The 19,380-nt window shown below is 43.4% G+C and overlaps 1 protein-coding gene across 1 annotated transcript in view; it reads left to right on the top strand.

The window, feature by feature from the left end:
- Positions 1–19,380, top strand: part of CUL4B (cullin 4B) — an 84,317-nt gene that overhangs the window by 49,176 nt on the left and 15,761 nt on the right. Inside the window, exons 14-19 of the mRNA XM_069747195.1 lie at positions 6,705–6,815; positions 9,461–9,546; positions 9,710–9,817; positions 12,700–12,813; positions 14,018–14,123; positions 14,862–15,034. Of these exons, the coding sequence (XP_069603296.1) occupies positions 6,705–6,815; positions 9,461–9,546; positions 9,710–9,817; positions 12,700–12,813; positions 14,018–14,123; positions 14,862–15,034 (698 nt within the window). The remainder of the gene's footprint in view (positions 1–6,704; positions 6,816–9,460; positions 9,547–9,709; positions 9,818–12,699; positions 12,814–14,017; positions 14,124–14,861; positions 15,035–19,380) is intronic.

Raw genomic sequence — 19,380 nt, 5'->3', positions numbered from 1 at the left:
TGGTACCGCTGAAAACGTCATCTTGTCCCGCATAAAACGAGCCGCCATACAGCATCATCAGCAAAAAAATAAAAAAGTTATAGTCCTGAGAATAAAGCGATGCAAAAATAATTATTTTTTCTATAAAATAGTTTTTATCGTATAAAAGCGCCAAAACATAAAAAAATGATATAAATGAGGTGTCGCTGTAATCGTACTGACCCGAAGAATAAAACTGCTTCATCAATTTTACCAAACGCGGAACGGTATAAACGCCTCCCCCAAAAGAAATTCATGAATAGCTGGTTTTTGGTCATTCTGCCTCACAAAAATCGGAATAAAAAGCGATCAAAAAATGTCACGTGCCCGAAAATGTTACCAATAAAAACATCAACTCGTCCCGCAAAAAACAAGACCTCACATGACTCTGTGGACCAGAATATAGAAAAATTATAGCTCTCAAAATGTGGTAACGCAAAAAATATTTTTTGCAATAAGAAGCGTCTTTCAGTGTGTGACGGCTGCCAATCATAAAAATCCGCTAAAAAACCCGCTATAAAAGTAAATCAAACCCCCCTTCATCACCCCCTTAGTTAGGGAAAAATTAAAAAAATGTATTTATTTCCATTTTCCCATTAGGGCTAGGGTTAGAGTTAGGGCTAGGGTTAGGGTTAGGGCTAGGGTTAGGGCTAGGGTTAGGGCTAGGGTTAGGATTAGGGTTAGGGCTAGGGTTAGGGCTAGGGCTACAGTTTGGGTTGGGGCTAAAGTTACAGTTAGGGTTTAGATTACATTTACGGTTGGGAATAGGGTTGGGATTAGGGTTAGGGGTGTGTCAGGGTTAGAGGTGTGGTTAGGGTTACTGTTGGGATTAGGGTTAGGGATGTGTTTGGATTAGGGTTTCAGTTATAATTGGGGGGTTTCCACTGTTTAGGCACATCAGGGGCTCTCCAAACGCGACATGGCGTCCGATCTCAATTCCAGCCAATTCTGCGTTGAAAAAGTAAAACAGTGCTTCTTCCCTTCCGAGCTCTCCCGTGTGCCCAAACAGGGGTTTACCCCAACATATGGGGTATCAGCGTACTCAGGACAAATAGGACAAAAACTTTTGGGGTCCAATTTCTCCTGCTACCCTTGGGAAAATACAAAACTCGGGGCTAAAACATATTTTTTGTGGGAAAAAAAAAAGATTTTTTATTTTCACGGCTCTGTGTTATAAACTGTAGTGAAACACTTGGGGGTTCAAAGTTTTCACAACACATCTAGATTAGTTCCCTGGGGGGTCTAGTTTCCAATATGGGGTCACTTGTGGGGGGTTTCTACTGTTTAGGTACATTAGGGGTTCTGCAAACGCAATGTGACGTCTGCAGACCATTCCATCTAAGTCTGCATTCAAAATGGCGCTCCTTCCCTTCCGAGCTCTGCCATGCGCTCAAACGTTGGTTTCCCCCAACATACGGGGTATCAGCGTACTCAGGACAAATTGGACAACAACTTTTGGGGTCGAATTTCTCCTCTTACCCTCGGGAAAATACAAAACTGGGGGCTAAAAAATAATTTTGGGGGGAAAGATTTTTTTTTTTAATTTTCACGGCTCTGCGTTACAAACTGTAGTGAAACACTTGGGGGTTCAAAGCTATCACAACACATCTAGATGAGTTCCTTAGGGGGTCTAGTTTCCAAAATGGTGTCACTTGTGGGAGGTTTCTACTGTTTAGGTACATTAGGGGCTCTGCAAATGCAATGTGACACCTGCAGACCATTCCATCTAAGTCCTCATTCCAAATGGAGCTCCTTCCCTTCCGAGCCCTCCCATGCGCCCAAACAGTGGTTCCCCCCCACATATGGGGTATCAGCGCACTCAGGACAAATTGGACAACAAATTGTGGGGTCGAATTTCTCCTTTTACCCTCGGGAAAATACAAAACTGGGGGCTAAAAAATAATTTTTGTGGGAAAAAATTTTTGTTTTATTTTTACGGCTCTCCATTATAAACTTCTGTGAAGCCCTTGGTGGGTCAAAGCGCTCAGCACACATCTAGATAAGTTCCTAAGGGGGTCTACTTTCCAAAATGGTGTCACTTGTGGGGGGTTTCTACTGTTTAGGTACATTAGGGGCTCTGCAAACGCAATGTGACACCTGCAGACCATTCCATCTAAGTCTGCATTCAAATGGCACTCCTTCCCTTCTGAGCCCTCCCATGTGCCCAAACAGTGGTTCCCCCCACATATGGTGTATCATCGCACTCAGGACAAATTGGGCAACAAATTTTGGGGTCCAATTTCTCCTATTACCCTCAGGAAAATACAAAACTGGGGGCTAAAAAAATAATTTTTGTGGGAAAAAAATTTTGTTTTATTTTTACGGCTCTGCATTATAAACTTCTGTGAAGCACTTGGTGGGTCAAAGTGCTCACCACACCTCTAGATAAGTTCCTTAGGGGGTCTACTTTCCAAAATGGTGTCATTTGTGGGGGGTTTCAATGTTTAGGCACATCAGTGGCTCTTCAAACGCAACATGGCGTCCCATCTCAATTCCTGTCAATTTTGCTTTGAAAAGTCAAACGGCGCTCCTTCCCTTCCGAGCTCTCCCATCCACCCAAACAGTGGTTTACCCCCACATATGGGGTATCCGCGTACTCAGGACAAATTGTACAACAACTTTTGGGGTCCAATTTCTTCTCTTACCCTTGGGAAAATAAAAAATTGGGGGCAAAAAGATAATTTTTGTGAAAAAATATGATTTTTTATTTTTACGGTTCTACATTATAAACTTCTGTGAAGCACTTGGTGGGTCAAAGTGCTCACCACACCTCTAGATAAGTTCGTTAGGGGGTCTACTTTCCAAAATGGTGTCACTTGTGGGGGGTTTCAATGTTTAGGCACATCAGTGGCTCTTCAAACGCAACATGACGTCCCATCTCAATTCCTGTCAATTTTGTATTGAAAAGTCAAACGGCGCTCCTTCCCTTCCGAGCTCTCCCATCCGCCCAAACAGTGGTTTACCCCCACATATGGGCTATCAGCGTACTCAGGACAAATTGTACAACAACTTTTGGGGTCCAATTTCTTCTCTTACCCTTGGGAAAATAAAAAATTGGGGGCGAAAAGATAATTTTTGTGAAAAAATATGATTTTTTGTTTTTACGGTTCTACATTATAAACTTCTGTGAAGCACTTGTTGGGTCAAAGTGCTCACCACACCTCTAGATAAGTTCCTTAGGGGGTCTACTTTCCAAAATGGTGTCACTTGTGGGGGGTTTCAATGTTTAGCCACATCAGGGGCTCTCCAAACGAAACATGGCGTCCCATCTCAATTCCAGTCAATTTTGCATTGAAAAGTCAAATGGCACTCCTTCGCTTCCGAGCTCTGCCATGCGCCCAAACAGTGGTTTACCCCCACATGTGGGGTATTGGCATACTCAGGACAAATTGTACAACAATGTTTGGGGTCCATTTTCTCCTGTTACCCTTGGTAAAATAAAACAAATTGGAGCTGAATTAAATTTTTTGTGAAAAAAAGTTAAATGTTCATTTTTATTTAAACATTCAAAAAATTCCTGTGAAGCACCAGAAGGGTTAATAAACTTCTTGAATATGGTTTTGAGCACCTTGAGGGGTGTAGTTTTTAGAATGGTGTCACACTTGGGTATTTTCTATCATATAGACCCCTCAAAATGACTTCAAATGAGATGTGGTCCCTAAAATAAAATGGTGTTGTAGAAATGAGAAATTGCTGGTCAACTTTTAACCCTTATAACTCCCTAACAAAAAAAAATTTTGGTTCCAAAATTGTGCTGATGTAAAGTAGACATGTGGGAAATGTTACTTATTAAGTATTTTGTGTGACATATCTCTGTGATTTAATTGCATAAAAATTCAAAGTTGGAAAATTGCGAAATTTTCATAATTTTCGCCATATTTCCGTTTTTTTCACAAATAAACGCAGGTACTATCAAAGAATTTTTACCATTGTCATGAAGTACAATATGTCACGAGAAAACAATGTCAGAATCACCGGGATCCATTGAAGCGTTCCAGAGTTATAACCTCATAAAGGGACAGTGGTCAGAATTGTAAAAATTGGCCCGGTCATTAACGTGCAAACCACCCTTGGGGGTAAAGGGGTTAAAGCACTGTGTTTTTATTTATTTATTTTTTTTTAAGTGTTGTTTTTGTGTTAACGGAGCCATGAGGGCTTGTTTTTTGTAAGGCAAATTGTAGTTTTGAATGACACAACCCATTTTTCCATACAGTGTACTGGAAAAAGGCAGGGGAAAAAACTGTTCTGTGAAAGTGAAGGAAAAAAAGTTGCCGTTACGTGACCTGTAACCTTTTTTATTTTTATGTCCTCGGAGCTTGATGAGGGTTCTTTTGTTTTTCTTTTTTGTTCCTTGAACAGCCATTTTCAACAATACCATTTTAGGGTGCATATGACCTTTTCATCAGCTAAAATATTTTTTTTGGGGGGTGTGTTTGCAGCCAAAAATATTTTTAAGTTTCCATTCCCCCCCCAATCCTCCCCCTTACCGACATATAATGTACTGCTACTTCATGTGCAGGCTCAACTGAGCCACTATCTCTCTTGGCAGATGATGGCTGTGTTATTTAGCCATCATGCGCCTCTAACAGCCGATGGTAGAGTGGAGCTTCGCCCTTGGCTGTTAACCTGTTAACCAAGAGCGCCGATGGGTTTCTCTGAAAGCCAGGGGTTTACTCAAGACCCTTTTGCCTGTAATTACTGTACTCCTGTGAAAACCAGTCACAGGAGACCATGATTTTTGTCATATACAGCAATGCTGTGTGCTCTTAAGCCTGGCGCACTGCTCGTCAAGTCTTGATGAACCAGGTCCTATGGCCTAAGTGAACACTGAGTGGCGACCACTTCTTGCTTTTTCGCTATGGCTTAAGTGATGACTAGTGATGAAAAAGTAATGAAATACCATTAGATTTAATGGGTGATTCTTCCCAGCTTTTTAACTAGATGTGGTAGGTCCTGCTTTGTTTGCAACCTTGGGATCATATTCACATTGCAGCCAAGAGACACATTTTCTCACTGCTATTATTCATGTAGAAAGATTATCGAGGGGAAGGGGGAAAAGTTAGAAATCATATATACTTTAAATTAACTTTTTTTTTTTAACTGTGGTTTTGCGGTCTGCGTCTCTACATTCGCTGAATGCAGACCACTAGGTGCCTGTGCAGAATGAGCCAAGAAAGAGGGTCATGTGGATAACTGGTCCTCACCATCTTGTGCCCTATGTTGGCAGCAACCTAAAGCTTTGGCTGTGGATTTGCCCTCTGTCATTGGTATGACCATCCTGTGGTTAGAAACTGAACGCTTGTAGAATGATTCATCTGTTTTACTACAAATGTGTTGCTATTTTACATTTGGTAATTTTGTCTTAAAGGGAACCTGTCAGCAGGAGTGTGCACAGTAAACTACAGATAGTGTCAGTTTGGTGCAGTTACACTGATTGAAATGATACCAGGGCGATGAAATCCGTTTTGTGGTTGTTAAATCTTTATTTTCAGTTTTGGGTTAGGCTATGTGCACACCTTGTGGATTTGCCTGTGGAATTTTCCGTGTGGATTCTGTATCTCTTGGTAGAAAACGCAGGTCAAAATCTGCTTGTTTTTTATGCGAATTTTGTGCGTTTTTTCCCTGCAGATTTCATGCGTTGTTACCCCTGCGTTTTCCTATAATGGAATGGGTGCAGAAACGAACAAAGAATTGACAAAATCCTTTTTTTTTTTTTTTTTTTTAGTTTACTGAGGATTCAGTGCCGCATTTTCCGCACCATTTGCACAGCATTTTTATTTTTGCCATTCATTTACATTGTACTGTAACTCACATGCGGTTCTGCAGCGTTTGTACATGGGGAAAAAATGCTGCTGATCCACAGTAAATCCTCAGCGTGTGCACATAGCCTTAATAAGATTCTCATTCTCCGGGGTGGCCTGTGGGGGTCTTCATGTGGTTCTCTGCTTATATATTTGTGTATGGCTTCTGATAGGTCACTGATCCCTCACTGACCCGCCCCTTATTTTACATAATGCATATTATATTTACTACATATCGATATCTCGCCTGCAGCAGGCGGCGCCTGTGTTGCAGCATGATCACATGTGTACTGTGTATTAAGTTGTTTTATTTGATGACATAAGTAAATTCATTAAAAAATTTCCTCCTCCAGGATGGCGCCACCTGCGCAGTAGCAGCCATTGGTGATCACCGATACATGCTACTGCGCAGGCGGCGCAATCTAGCTAGACAAAAAACAAATTGCCTCCTCAAAGATGGAACCGCTTGCACAAGTAGCATCTACTGGATCAGTGATAAATGCTACTGTGCAGGCGCAGTTGGCGCCATCTTAGTGAAGATTTTTTTTATTATTCTAGCAAGATGGCGCTGCCTGCATAATAACATCAATCAGCGATCGCCGATACAATAGCTGCTACTGCGCAGGTGGTTCCATCTTGGAGACGTAGCCGTAGCATCTATCGGTGCATATGTTAAACTCAAAACTGAAAATAAAGATTAAATAAAACCACAAGACGGATTTCATCAACCAAAGGGATCGTTGTAATCAGTATAACAGCGCCGACCTGACACTGTGTGTAGGTTACTGTGCACAATCCTGCTGACAGGTTCCCTTTAAATGCATCATGACAATGTACAAAGACTAGATGTGAGAAGTGAAAAATATGTTCTGGCATTTCATTCAGGGAAGGATGTCTTTGAGGCTTTCTACAAAAAAGACCTAGCCAAGAGGCTCTTGGTGGGGAAAAGTGCTTCCGTGGATGCCGAGAAGTCTATGCTTTCCAAACTAAAGCATGGTAAGACTACAACTTACTGGTGTTTCCTTACAACTTTTTACAGTGGTGAAGTATACGAGACAATATGGTGAGTTGATGTGACAGCCTTTCTATTATATGAGCTGATGTATCACTAACAAGGCCACTGTATGATGACACTTGGCACTTCTAGTGGTCGTCAGATGTCACCAAATTTCACACAACAGACTGCATAAAGACCTGGTGAGGTTGGTGTAATTGACCTCTAATTGTCCATGTTGGTATAATCTTGATATTAGCAAATGTAAGGCAGCAAAATTCAGATGATGGGTTCCTCCATGGCCGCCCTTGCAGTGAAAGTGCAAGATTTTACTTTTGTTTTCTTCAGACAGATGGTTTAAGAAATTACTGGATGAAGTACAGAGCACCATTAACGCACATGTAGGAGAAAATCATAGAATAGAACAATAATGAAGATATTACACGTATATCCACATATTCTAGGCACTATATGGAGGGTTTGGTACAATGAGTGGTTGTGCTGAGCAGATCGGAGCACAAACAAATCCAACAATAACAGAAGAGCAAAAATCTACTGCTTCTAGCGTATCTATCTGATGCCATCAAGACATGGGGGAAACCAAGAAATGGGCTTGAGGCGACCAGAAAGGCAGAATAGGCAGTCGGAGAACGCCACTTCTCTACCATATATTTTACTAAGGGAAAAGTTCACCGTCCCTGTCCTTGCAGACATGGTGGGTGCTCTGTGAGACAACCAATGCCTAGGTACACCTTTAATTATTTTGCTCGTATAGCGCCATTAATTCCACCTCGCTTTACATGCATCATTGGAACTGTCTCCATTGGGACAAACAATCTAGATTCCCTATCAGTCTGTGTTTGGAGAGAGGGAGGAAACCGGAGGAAACCCACACAAACATGGTAAGAAGATTAAAAACTCCTTTGAAGATGACGTCCTTGGTGACCCAGCGCTGCAAAGCAACAGTGCTAACTACTGAGCCAGCGTGCTGCCTTCACAGAAAATTTTCAGTCGAAATCTCGATCTGCGCATGCGCCACCTCCAACGCCATTTTATTGAAGCCCTGAATTCCGGGACGCCAACTCACTATGCATGTGCCACCCACAAAATGTTGACTGCGTGAAGTTTTAAAAAGACAGCAGGTTACTGAATAATCAGTGACCTGTATAAGAAGCAGAGAAGGTTGGGGGGGGGGGGGGGGGGCAAAGGACCAGAAGACCCTGCCCCCACATACCGCCCCGAAGCACTCAAGACGTCTTATCTAGACTTCACAAGGTGAGTATCCATCAGCCACTGGGCAGATCCCTTTACATCAGATATCATAGTAATCAGCATCACAGCACCATTATGGCCACACCTTTAGCTTACAGGGCTAAATCCTGCTGACAGGTTCTCTTATGCAGTCCAGAAAGGGTCTTATGTGTCAGTGAGAGGTGGGATAGTCATAGGGAGGTGCCTGGAAAAGTTTGCAGACCACAGCGAAAACAAATACATCCTTCCTGAAGATCCGATATGGATTATGTTCTCGAGGGACCCAAAAAAAAGTGCAAGCAGACAGTATGTGTGCAATCTCTGGGTCATAGTCATATAATAGCTTTAAGGACTGTCATGAAGACATTGCCGTTCCTCCTACATATATGAGAAGGTTGAGTTGCCTGTAATAGTCTAGGGTCTGGTAAAAATAATACATGAAAAGCCCTCTGCATTTTGTCCAAAAATAGTGCAGGACTCCACAACGGATCCTGGCTCTGCCGAATAAAAGAACCTGGAGTTGAGTTTATTAAATGCAGACAGGCTCACTCATATTTAAGCCTGAAAGAGCATATAGGACACTTTTGGCATTTTTTTTTTTTTTTTTGTAAACTGCTCCGAGTAGTTATTGACAGCCGCAACTTCTCCCATCCCCGTAACTATGAACGAGTGTTTAGGGCATAGAAGTCTTTAAGATTACATGAATTGCTGAATAATAAAATTGGGTGACCATTACTAAGCAATGACCGAACAGTAAGATCCTTCTAACAGGAGCACTGGTTAGTGCAAAGAATGAGATCTCGTGCTTTCACTGCAAGAGGGGCTGCAGGCGGTTCTCTGCATGTCAAGATCCCACTACCCCAAAATTGGAGACCCTGAGACGCATCTGCTGCAGTTACAGCTGCCCTCATATGATCCGTCCATTTACTGAAGTGATGTTCTGTATTGTGTGGTACTTGCTCTGAGACCACCACCAGTTCTGATAACCAGAACAGAAAAAAACCAGCTCACCTGTTAGGCATGTGTTGTAGGGAAGCATGGATATCGTGTAGTCATCACGTGAACAATGGAGCAAAAAAAATAAAAATAAAATCCAGCTTCCAAAAATTCCAGGTTTATTGAGAATAAAATTTGAAGTCCAGTCAGTTCATTCGCAAAATACTGAGTAGCAAGCAACGCGTTTCGAACAGTAACCTGTTCTTTCTCAAAGCTTTGTTACTGTTAGTTTGTTACTGTTCAAAACGCGTTGCTTGCTACTCACTGTTATGTGAATGAACTGACTGGACTTCAAATTTTATTCTCAATAAATCTGGAATTTTTGGAAGCTGGATTTTCTTCTTTCAGTTCTGATAACCAGGCTGTCATCTCTATTGCTGTTGTATCTTTGTTTTCCCAGAATGTGGAGCGGCCTTTACTAGCAAACTTGAGGGAATGTTTAAAGACATGGAGCTGTCTAAAGACATAATGGTTCACTTTAAACAGGTAGGGAATATCCCTATATGGAGGGCCATAGGTAAACGGAAGGTGTTCTACTGGAATTGTTTATTTTGTGTTAGTTTCATTGTTCTTCTGCTTCTCATTACTTTAATTGACCTTCACTTATTTCTTCATTATTCACACATTTGCTCAATCTTGTCTATTTCAGTATATGCAGAATCAGAATGTGCCAGGTAACATTGAGCTAACTGTGAATATCCTAACGATGGGTTACTGGCCAACCTACGTGCCTATGGAAGTTCACCTACCTCCAGAGGTAAATGATTAGCAGCTCCTGCTCTGTGATGAGAATCTGTCACTAAACTTAACTAAACGTTTCCCAGGAGGAGAGAAGAACCTGCTCTTGATGTGTCGTCTGCACATGATCTGTAGTAATGGGAGTTTTGTGATCTGCTCTTATCCCCTCCTCGGCTGGACTCAAACAACTGGTCTAGTGAAAGTGACGTTTAACAATTATCCCAAAACCTAGGACTCTAAAACAGATCACCAGAATAATTTTGGAGCCATGCAATCTCTGTATAGTAAAGTGTTCTGCAGGGTACGCAAGAAATAAAAAAAACCATTCTAGAACATTCTGCCAAGTGACTTAGGCTCAGTCCTCACTACGGTTGTGGGCCTTGTCAGGTGTATGTGCTCAGGGGGAATGTGTCGGTGCCCTCAGTGCGGATTCTTTACCATAAAAGCTCATTATACTGAAACCTGTTTTGCGCAGTATACTTCTTTAAAATATTATTGCTGTGTCCCTCTGTATAGAAAAGCGCAGTCTTTTTCTGCTCTATCTTTTTACATTTTAACCTGTATGAGGTCACATACCGGCCAGAGGCTGAAATGCACTTTGGGCCTTTGTCTGGTCAATGAGGGGGACTTATGGGAACATTATCGTGGAAAAGCTCCCGACATATACTGTAGGCTAAGTGCACACACTAAGTGCTATTACTGTGTGCACCTAGACCACCATTGCTGTGGACCTGGCCAGGAGGCCTCTTACTGCAGCAGTAACCTGTCCCACCCTAAAGCAAGGCAAGATATTGCAAGTTATACAGTTAAACGTGAGGCCATGTAGTCGTATTTTAATGCAGAACATCTGCTGTATTTATTAGTTCAAGCAAGTAGATAATTGATGAAAATTCATGCCAACACTGTGTGAAGACTTTACAGAACTGTGCGTTTTCTAGCATGTTATTCTCCATTGACTACTATAAAGATCCTGAGTAAAAAACACGTAAAATCACAAGTGCATTTTTAACTCCTTAACAACATATGACGTATATGTGATCGTAGGTAAATGCCAACTTTGCTACGTAGTCTGCCTCTGCCTGTAACTGCAGCAACCGGAGATGGCTCCAAGGGCTGTAGTTTACCCATGTAAATACCGCTGTCCGTCTCCGACAGTGCCTCTTAAATGACGCCACCGCATAACAACATTTCAAAGCAATCCAAATTACTTATATTCCAAAATTAAAACATCCACTTAGGGGTGCCAAAAAAACAAGTCCTCGCACAGCTCCATCAGCTGAAAGTTAGCGTTACAGGTCTCAGAAAATTATTATTATTTTTTTTTTACATTTAAAAAAAAAAATTCCACTTCTGCAACAATAAAATAACTAGACAAGTTTGGTTTTGTCACAGTCCTATTGCCAGGCCTATTTTCCTGCACAGTTAAATGCTGTAAAAACAAAATCCCAAAAAAGTGTGTAGGATCTGCTGAGGTTTAGGCTGCCATTTTAATAATTAATAAAAGCTGCTGGAGCTATAAATGGGGATGTATTACAAATGGGGAATTTACAATGACCTACTGAACCTTTAAGGGATAAGGGTGCAGGAAAGGGTAGTGAGAAACTGGTCTTCTCTACTGTGCACTTTGTGCCAAGAAGAATGACATGCGTCAGTAATACAGTACATAAAGAGAATGTCAAAACCACACGATCCAGCATAGCCCTATACTGCTCAAACATCTCTACCCATCCAACCTGGCACTGTACGAGTCCTACACGATCATGCACATGGCTGCGGTCCAGAATGGATTAGAGGTTTAAGGGTCATCTACAAAAGTGGTCATCATCCCAGGTCATCTTCCTGTGAATGAAGTCCCTGCACTTTTTGGAAAGTTATTTATGACAAGGGTCTATGGCCGGCTATTCTGCGCACCAGTGTGTCCTCTAATGAACAATAAAGGGTATGGTTTATATAGCCAAGAATGAATGACAAGTTACTCATCACTCCTCGTGTCTGACCGCTATGCAGACCATATCATTGATGTTCTATTATTTTTTTCTTAATTTTTTTTTTTTTTTTACAACATTTGGATTAATCCAGAGATCAGTGAACAAATTGTAGTTCCGGTCCTCGATATTACCAGTATTGCCTGTTGTTGGCCTCCATCCCAATGGCAGATGATTATATGCTAAAATGAATGTTGTCATTCATAACTAAAACTTCTTTTTTGGGGAAAAACAAGCTCTCATGCCTTTTATGTTGATGGAATTATAAAAAGTTTATGCATGGTTCATAGAACAAAATAGAAGAAAAAAAAATGATGGGGCAAAAAATGAAATGCTCCCTTGTACTTAAGGGGAGGGGGGGTGTAAGATTACAGAGTCTGCACCCCAAAAAAAATAGCATTAAAACTCCTAAAAAATGCCTTAAAAAAAAGCTTCAGATTGCTTTGTTTTGGACTGCACATGCAGGAAGACGTACAGGTGAAAAATCTAGTGTTTCCACGGCCTAAGTTAATGTTCACATGCAGCATTTTTTTTTTCCCAGGAAAATTCCAGGCATCTGCTAGAAACACAGGGGCAATTCGACATTGTAATGTCCATTTCCATTATATTACAAAAACGCAACTACAGGTCAAACGGCGCCATGGGAATTCTTTTTTGCCAGTACTGTAAAATGCTGCAGTTTTTACACCCTTGTAATATGTGAACAAGCCCTGGCAGATTTTGGGAGGCGAGTGTCCTTTCCATCACTTTAGGGTTTGGCATCCCTTAACGATTCTAGAACAAAGTAAGGTTTTTCTGAGCAGTAAAGAGGGCGCATGGCCCACCCTGGACTTGGCCCACCGTCCATCTGAAGAGCTTGTATCCTGCTGCTTTATGTGAAATGTACATTGATTTTTTTATTTTTTTTTTACTATAGATGGTGAAATTACAGGAAATATTCAAGACCTTTTACCTTGGGAAGCACAGCGGTAGGAAGTTACAGTGGCAGTCCACATTAGGACAGTGCGTGTTAAAGGCAGAATTCAATGAGGTGAGTGTCCACGCTTTGGGGGCTCTGTGATGTTCAGCGCTTTTTATATTCCCCTATTTGCCGAACTGCAGCAAATAAATCATTTCTTTTTAGGTTGATCTTTTGGGGTGGGAATGCTCAGAGTATGGGTTCCCAAGGAGGAAAATGGGTAGTAGTGGAAGAAAGGAGGGTGTTGGGATAACCATCTTGCCAAATGTGCTGCCATTAAAATCTATTACTGCAACCTGTTCCCCAGACATTTTGGGTTGGAGGACGCATGGTGGTGTTGTAGTGAGACCCTCTGCTTTCAAGTGTGACAATCGCTGCCCCGCCATTGCCTTTATATTTAACCCCTTCCTGACTGAGGACATAATGGTACGCTTCACTGCAGTGTCCAGAGCCTGCGCTAATCGCTACAGTTTAACCATTTAAATGCTGTTGTCATATGTGCACCAATTTCCATTGTTCCCATCAGATCTTGCACTTTTGGCTGTAGAAGCGCTGTCTGGTAACTTATCATAGTTGGACAGACAGTGCTCCAATATTCAGGAGTGCGGAGGATTTGGGGATCTTTTACAATATGGCAGGCTTCCAGAATCTGGAGGTTTGGAGCCACCACCTGCTGAAGAGTTGGGTCCTTTTTTAGGTGGTGTCCCAGACTAAAGACTTTATGACTTGTGTTGCATAGGTCAGCAGTATGAGATCAGTAGGTTTTTCAGCAGCAATCCCGACCGGTGCAGCAGCCAAATGTAAGCGATGTATCGGGAGGCACACGGGGAGCCCTGTTGATTGCGTAGTGGCTGCTGCAAAGTTCTGTTTTGTTTTGTTTTTAACATGATATATTGTGATGAGCAAATGTGCTGGGGAAAAGGCGTTATCTGAGCATGCTCGTGTGCTGAGTGTCTTCAGCATACTCCAATAACATGCAGGGATTTCCTAACAAACAGGCAATCCCTGCATGTGTTGTCTATCGAACAGCCACGAGACATGCAGCCGCGGGGACTTGAACATATTATTCGAGCACTCTGAAGACACTCGGTTAGGACATGAGCATGCTCAGATAGCGCCTTATCCCAGCGCATTCACTCATCACGAATTATAAACTCAATTATTTTATTAAAACAGTCGTGCCTACATAATTACAGTGACGGATACACTTTCAGAATACTTATGTGACTCCGGGTACTTAGAAAAAAATGTTACTTTCTCTCTCAATCTCTTTTAGGGTAAAAAAGAGTTACAAGTTTCGCTCTTCCAGACACTTGTTCTGCTCATGTTTAACGAGGGTGAGGAATTTAGTTTTGAAGACATAAGGCAAGCTACTGGCATAGGTGAGTGGTCAATGGATAACGTGTTATAATGAAGTTTACAAAATAACATTGTGAATTTAACAAAACCTTGGTGTATAGACCGTAAGCCCGCAAGGGCAGGGCCATCTCCTTTCTGTACTAGGCGGTCATCGTTAATTTCTGTAATTTTATATTTCTATTTTGTGTGCAACTCCTACTCATGTACAGCACCATGGAATCAGTGGTGCTGAAAAAATAAAGAATGGGTAACTTTTTTTTTTTTTTCCTCCATAAATCAATGGTACACACGAAAATAAGAAACTTTGAAGTATATCAACAAAATCTGATTCTCGCAAACTGAACTTTCTCTGTTTAGGGATAAAATCTGTCTTTGGTGAATAGAGACTTTCCCACATCAGAGATGAGATGACAGCTGGTGCTCATGAAGTTCTATGGAGAACGGTAACTCGTTTCATCATAACTTGCAGCAGAATGTCGGTGTCTGCCTATTAACTTCTTCTCCCCATAGACATTGAAAATCACCGAATGTCATCTGCAATCTGAGTACAGTAATGGGAAAGTCTGTAATCACTGAAGACATATTTTACCCATGAATTCAGAGTGAATGATCAGTCCTGGAGATTCTTCTGATAACATATTACAAAATTTCTTATTTTCCTTTGTAATATTTACTATTTATGAAGCAAAAACTAATGTTACTCTTAAACATATAGGTGTTTTTTGTTTTTGTTTTTTTAACTGTTTCTTTCGTTTGTCCAGAGGATAGTGAATTAAGGAGAACACTGCAGTCGTTGGCCTGTGGCCGAGCCAGAGTTCTCGCCAAGAATCCCAAGAGTAAAGACGTAGATGATGGAGACAAGTTCACCTTCAATGATGATTTCAAGCATCAGCTGTTCAGGATAAGAATTAACCAGATTCAGATGAAAGAAACGGTACTTTACTGTATAACGCCTTTCCTGGAAGCTCCATGCACACTGCTGTTCTGTTACCGCCTCTGTCACAGACCTTTCCCAACTCTTCTGCGTTGCTGTTTTTATAAGGATTACTGTACTTTTCCCTGTTATGGCAGCTACAAGCTTATAGGAAAAGAGAAAACTTGGCAATGTTCTCCCTAGGGATGCAAAAGATTCCTACAGTGGCATGTAAAAGGGCACCCGTGGTCAAAATTACTGTTATTGTGAACAGTTAAGTAAGTTGAAGATGAAATGATCTCTAAAAGGCCTGAAGTTAAAGATTATACATTTCCTTTGCATTATAGGCAAAAAAAAACCTTTTTTGAAAGTATCACAGCTTGTAAATGCTTTTTGTAGCCAGCCAAGAGTCTTTCATTTCTTGTTTGAGTGATTTTCATCCATTCTTCCAGTTCTGTGAGATTCCTGGGTTGTCTTGCATGCACTGATATTTTGAGGTCTAGTCACAGATTTTCAATGATGTTCAGATCAGGGGACTGTGAGGGCCATTGTAAAACCTTCAGCTTGTGCCTTTTGAGGTTGTCTATTGTGGATTTTGATGTGTGTTTAGGATCATTATCCATTTGTGGACAACACACCATTCTCTTTTCAACTTCGGCTTTTTTACAGATGGTGTCATGTATGCATCAAGAATTTGTTGAAATTTCATGAATCCATTCTTCCCTCTACCTGTGAAATGTTCCCTGTGCCATTGGCTGCATCACCACCTCAAAGCATGATTGATCCACCCCCATGCTTAATGGTTGGTGAAATGTTCTTATCCTGAAATTCTATGCTTTTTTTTTTTGTTTTTGTCCACACATACCTTTGATCATTGTGGTCAAAGAGTTCTACTTTAACCTCATCGGTCTACATGTCTTGTTTCCAAAATGCATCAGACTTATTTAGATGTTCTTTTGCATACTTCTGACTTTGAATTTTATGGTGATTACGCAGGAGAGTTTTTCTTTTGATGATTCTTCCATGAAGGCCATATTTGTGCAGGTGTCTCTGAACAGTTGAACAATGTACCACAACTCTAGAGTCTGATACATCATTCTGAAGGTCTTTTGCAGTCAAGCGAGGGGTTCTGATTTTCGTTTCTAGCAATCATAGGAGCAGTTCTGACTGAAATTCTGCTTGATCTTCCAGACCTTATCTTGACCTCCACTATTCCTGTTAACTGCTATTTCTTAATTACATTTTGAACTGAGGAAAGGACAAATTGAAAACAGGATTTTTGGTTGCTTACCGTAAAATCTGTTTCTTGAAGCCTCCATTGGGGGACACAGGAACCATGGGTGTATGCTGCTGCCACTAGGAGGCTGACACTATGCAAATAAAAAAGTTAGCTCCTCCTCTGCAGTGTACACCCCACCGACTGGCATTATACTCTTCAGTTAGTAAGAAAGCAGTAGGAGAAAAGAACAAGGTTGAAAAACCATAACCACAAACTTGAGAACTGTAAACGTGAGAACAGTCATAGAACAGATAACAGAAACATTGGGAGGGAGCTGTGTCCCCCAATGGAGGCTTCAAGAAACAGATTTTACGGTAAGCAACCAAAAATCCTGTTTTCTTTATCGCCTCTCATTGGGGGACACAGGAACCATGGGACGTCCGAAAGCAGTCCCTAGGGCGGGAAAAACAGACTTCCATTAGGTCAGAGGACTCACCACTGCCGCCTGCAGGACCCTTCTGCCTAGGCCGGCGTCCGCCGAAGCGTAGGTATGGACCTTGTAAAATTTGGCGAACGTGTGGATGGAAGACCAAGTTGCCGCTTTGCAAAGCTGTAGGGCGGAAGCCCTGTGGTGCACCGCCCAGGAGGCGCCAACTGCCCGGGTAGAGTGAGCCTTAATCCCAGGAGGGGGCACTCTGTTCTTGACCCGGTAAGCCTCCAAAATTGCCATTTTGATCCAGCGAGCAATAGTCGCTTTAGAAGCCTGTTGGCCTCTGCGCGTGCCATCAGGAATGACGAAAAAAGAATCCGTCTTCCGGAAAGTGGACGTTCTGTCCAGATAGATCCTCACTGCCCTGACGAGGTCCAGCTTGTTCAACGATCGCTCCAGAGGATGAGTCGTAGCTGGACAAAAGGAAGGTAGAACGATGTCCTCGTTGAGGTGGAAGGTAGAAACCACCTTAGGAAGAAAAGAAGGTGGAGGCCGGAAGACCACCTTGTCCTGGTGAATGACCAAAAACGGAGGACGGCAAGACAGGGCCGCCAACTCGGAAATCCAGTCCTGCCTGAAGGAAGGCCAAAAGAGAAGGCAGGGAAAAAACCATAGGCGGAACGCGGTTGGATTCGCACCAACGGAAGTAAGCCTTCCAGGTACGGTAGTAGATCCTGCAAGACGAAGGCTTCCGAGCTTGAATCATGGTGTGAATCACCCGGTCCGAAAGGCCGAACGCTCTTAGAACCGCGGTCTCAACAGCCACGCCGTTAAACTGAGCGACCGAGAATTCGGGTGGCAGATCGGACCCTGGGACAGCAGATCGGGCCTGTCTGGAAGGCGCCAGGGAGCGTCCGCGAGAAGGTTGACGAGCTCCGCGAACCAAGCTCTCCTGGGCCAATCCGGGGCAATCAGGATGACCGGCACCCCTTCCGCTTTGATCTTCAACAGTTTGGGAAGTAATGGAAGGGGTGGGAACAGGTAGGGCAGCTCAAACTGTGACCAAGGAATGGCTAGAGCATCGACGCCCACTGCGAGAGGATTGCGGGACATGGAGACGAACTGCGGAACCTTCCTGTTGATTCGAGACGCCGTGAGATCCACGTCCGGAGTCCCCCATCGAAGACAAATCTGATGGAAGACCTCCGGATGCAAGGACCATTCCCCTGCTGCGAGGCCCTCACGGCTGAGGAAGTCGGCGGCCCAGTTGTCCACGCCGGGGATATTCACCGCGGATATCACCGGAACCGTTGCCTCTGCCCAAAGGAGGATCTTGGATACCTCGGCAAGGGCCAAGGAGCTCCGGGTCCCCCCCTGATGGTTGACATATGCCACAGCCGTGGCGTTGTCCATCTGGATCCGGACTGGAAGGCCCCTGAGGATCCTTTCCCAGTGGCGGAGGGACAGAAAGATGGCCCGAATTTCGAGGACATTGATTGGCAGAGATGCCTCCTGCGACGACCAACGGCCCTGAACCGTCAGGTGGCGAAAAACCGCACCACAGCCGATCAGGCTGGCGTCCGTTGTCACCACCTGCCAGTGAAATGGAAAGAAGGACCTGCCCTGGGAGATGAGGTGACGTCAGCCACCAGTTGAGGGACCGCTTGACCCGAGAAGAGTCTGATCGGCCGATCCAGGGAGAAGACAGACCTGTCCCACTGAGACAGAATGGCTTGCTGAAGGGGGTCGCGAGTGAAATTGGGCGAAGGGAATCCAATGTAGCTACCATCCTCCCCAGAACCTTCATTGCCGAACGGAGGGAGGGAGGCCGAGGACCCTGGAGCAAGCGTATGTCCCGACAGAGTGGATCTCTTGTCTTTGGGAAGGAGGACTCTGGTCTGACGAGTGTCGTAAAGCATGCCCAGAAAGATGATGCGCTGAGAAGGAATAATAGGGCTTGACTTCTTCCGTTTGACCAGCCACCCGAAACGGGCTAAGGTGTCGAGAACAATGGACAGGCTTTCGTGAGCCTGAGCAAAGGACGGAGCCTTGATGAGGATGTCGTCGAGGTATGGAAACAGGACCAAGCCTCTGACTCTCAAGATGGCCATCAGCGCCGCCATGATTTTCGTGAACACCCTTGGCGCGGTTGCGAGACCAAACGGCAGGGCAACGAACTGAAAATGATCTCGTTGCACTGCAAAGCGCAGGAAACGGTGATGTCCGGGAAATATCGGGACATGGAGGTAGGCGTCCTGGATATCTATTGAGCATAGAAATTCCTGAGCCTCCATGGAAGCAATTACTGAACGAAGGGATTCCATCCTGAAGTGTCTCAGGCGAACTCTCCTGTTCAGCAATTTGAGGTCCAGAATGGGTCGAACCTTGCCGTCTTTTTTCGGTACCACAAAAAGGTTCGAGTAGAAACCCATGAACCGTTCCTTTTCTGGGACGGGAACGATTACCCCGGATTTGGTCAGAGAAGCGATGGCTGCGAAGAAGCCCGGAACTAGAGCGGGATCTCTTGGAGGACGGGATTGGAAGAAACGATCCCGAGGTCCAGAAGCGAACTCTATCTTGTATCCCGAGGATACAACTTCCCTGACCCAAGCGTCCTCTACTGCGGAAATCCAGACGTCCCTGAAAAGGAGAAGACGGCCGCCCAATCTGGGAGTTGGGCTGGAGTCCTGCCGAGAGTCATGCGGAGGTGGATCTTCC

This window comes from Ranitomeya imitator, chromosome 2, assembly GCF_032444005.1.
Source record: "Ranitomeya imitator isolate aRanImi1 chromosome 2, aRanImi1.pri, whole genome shotgun sequence".
Lineage (NCBI taxonomy): Eukaryota > Metazoa > Chordata > Amphibia > Anura > Dendrobatidae > Ranitomeya > Ranitomeya imitator.
The sequence above is the reverse complement of the archived record's forward strand: the minus strand, read 5'-3'. Positions and strand labels throughout refer to the sequence as shown.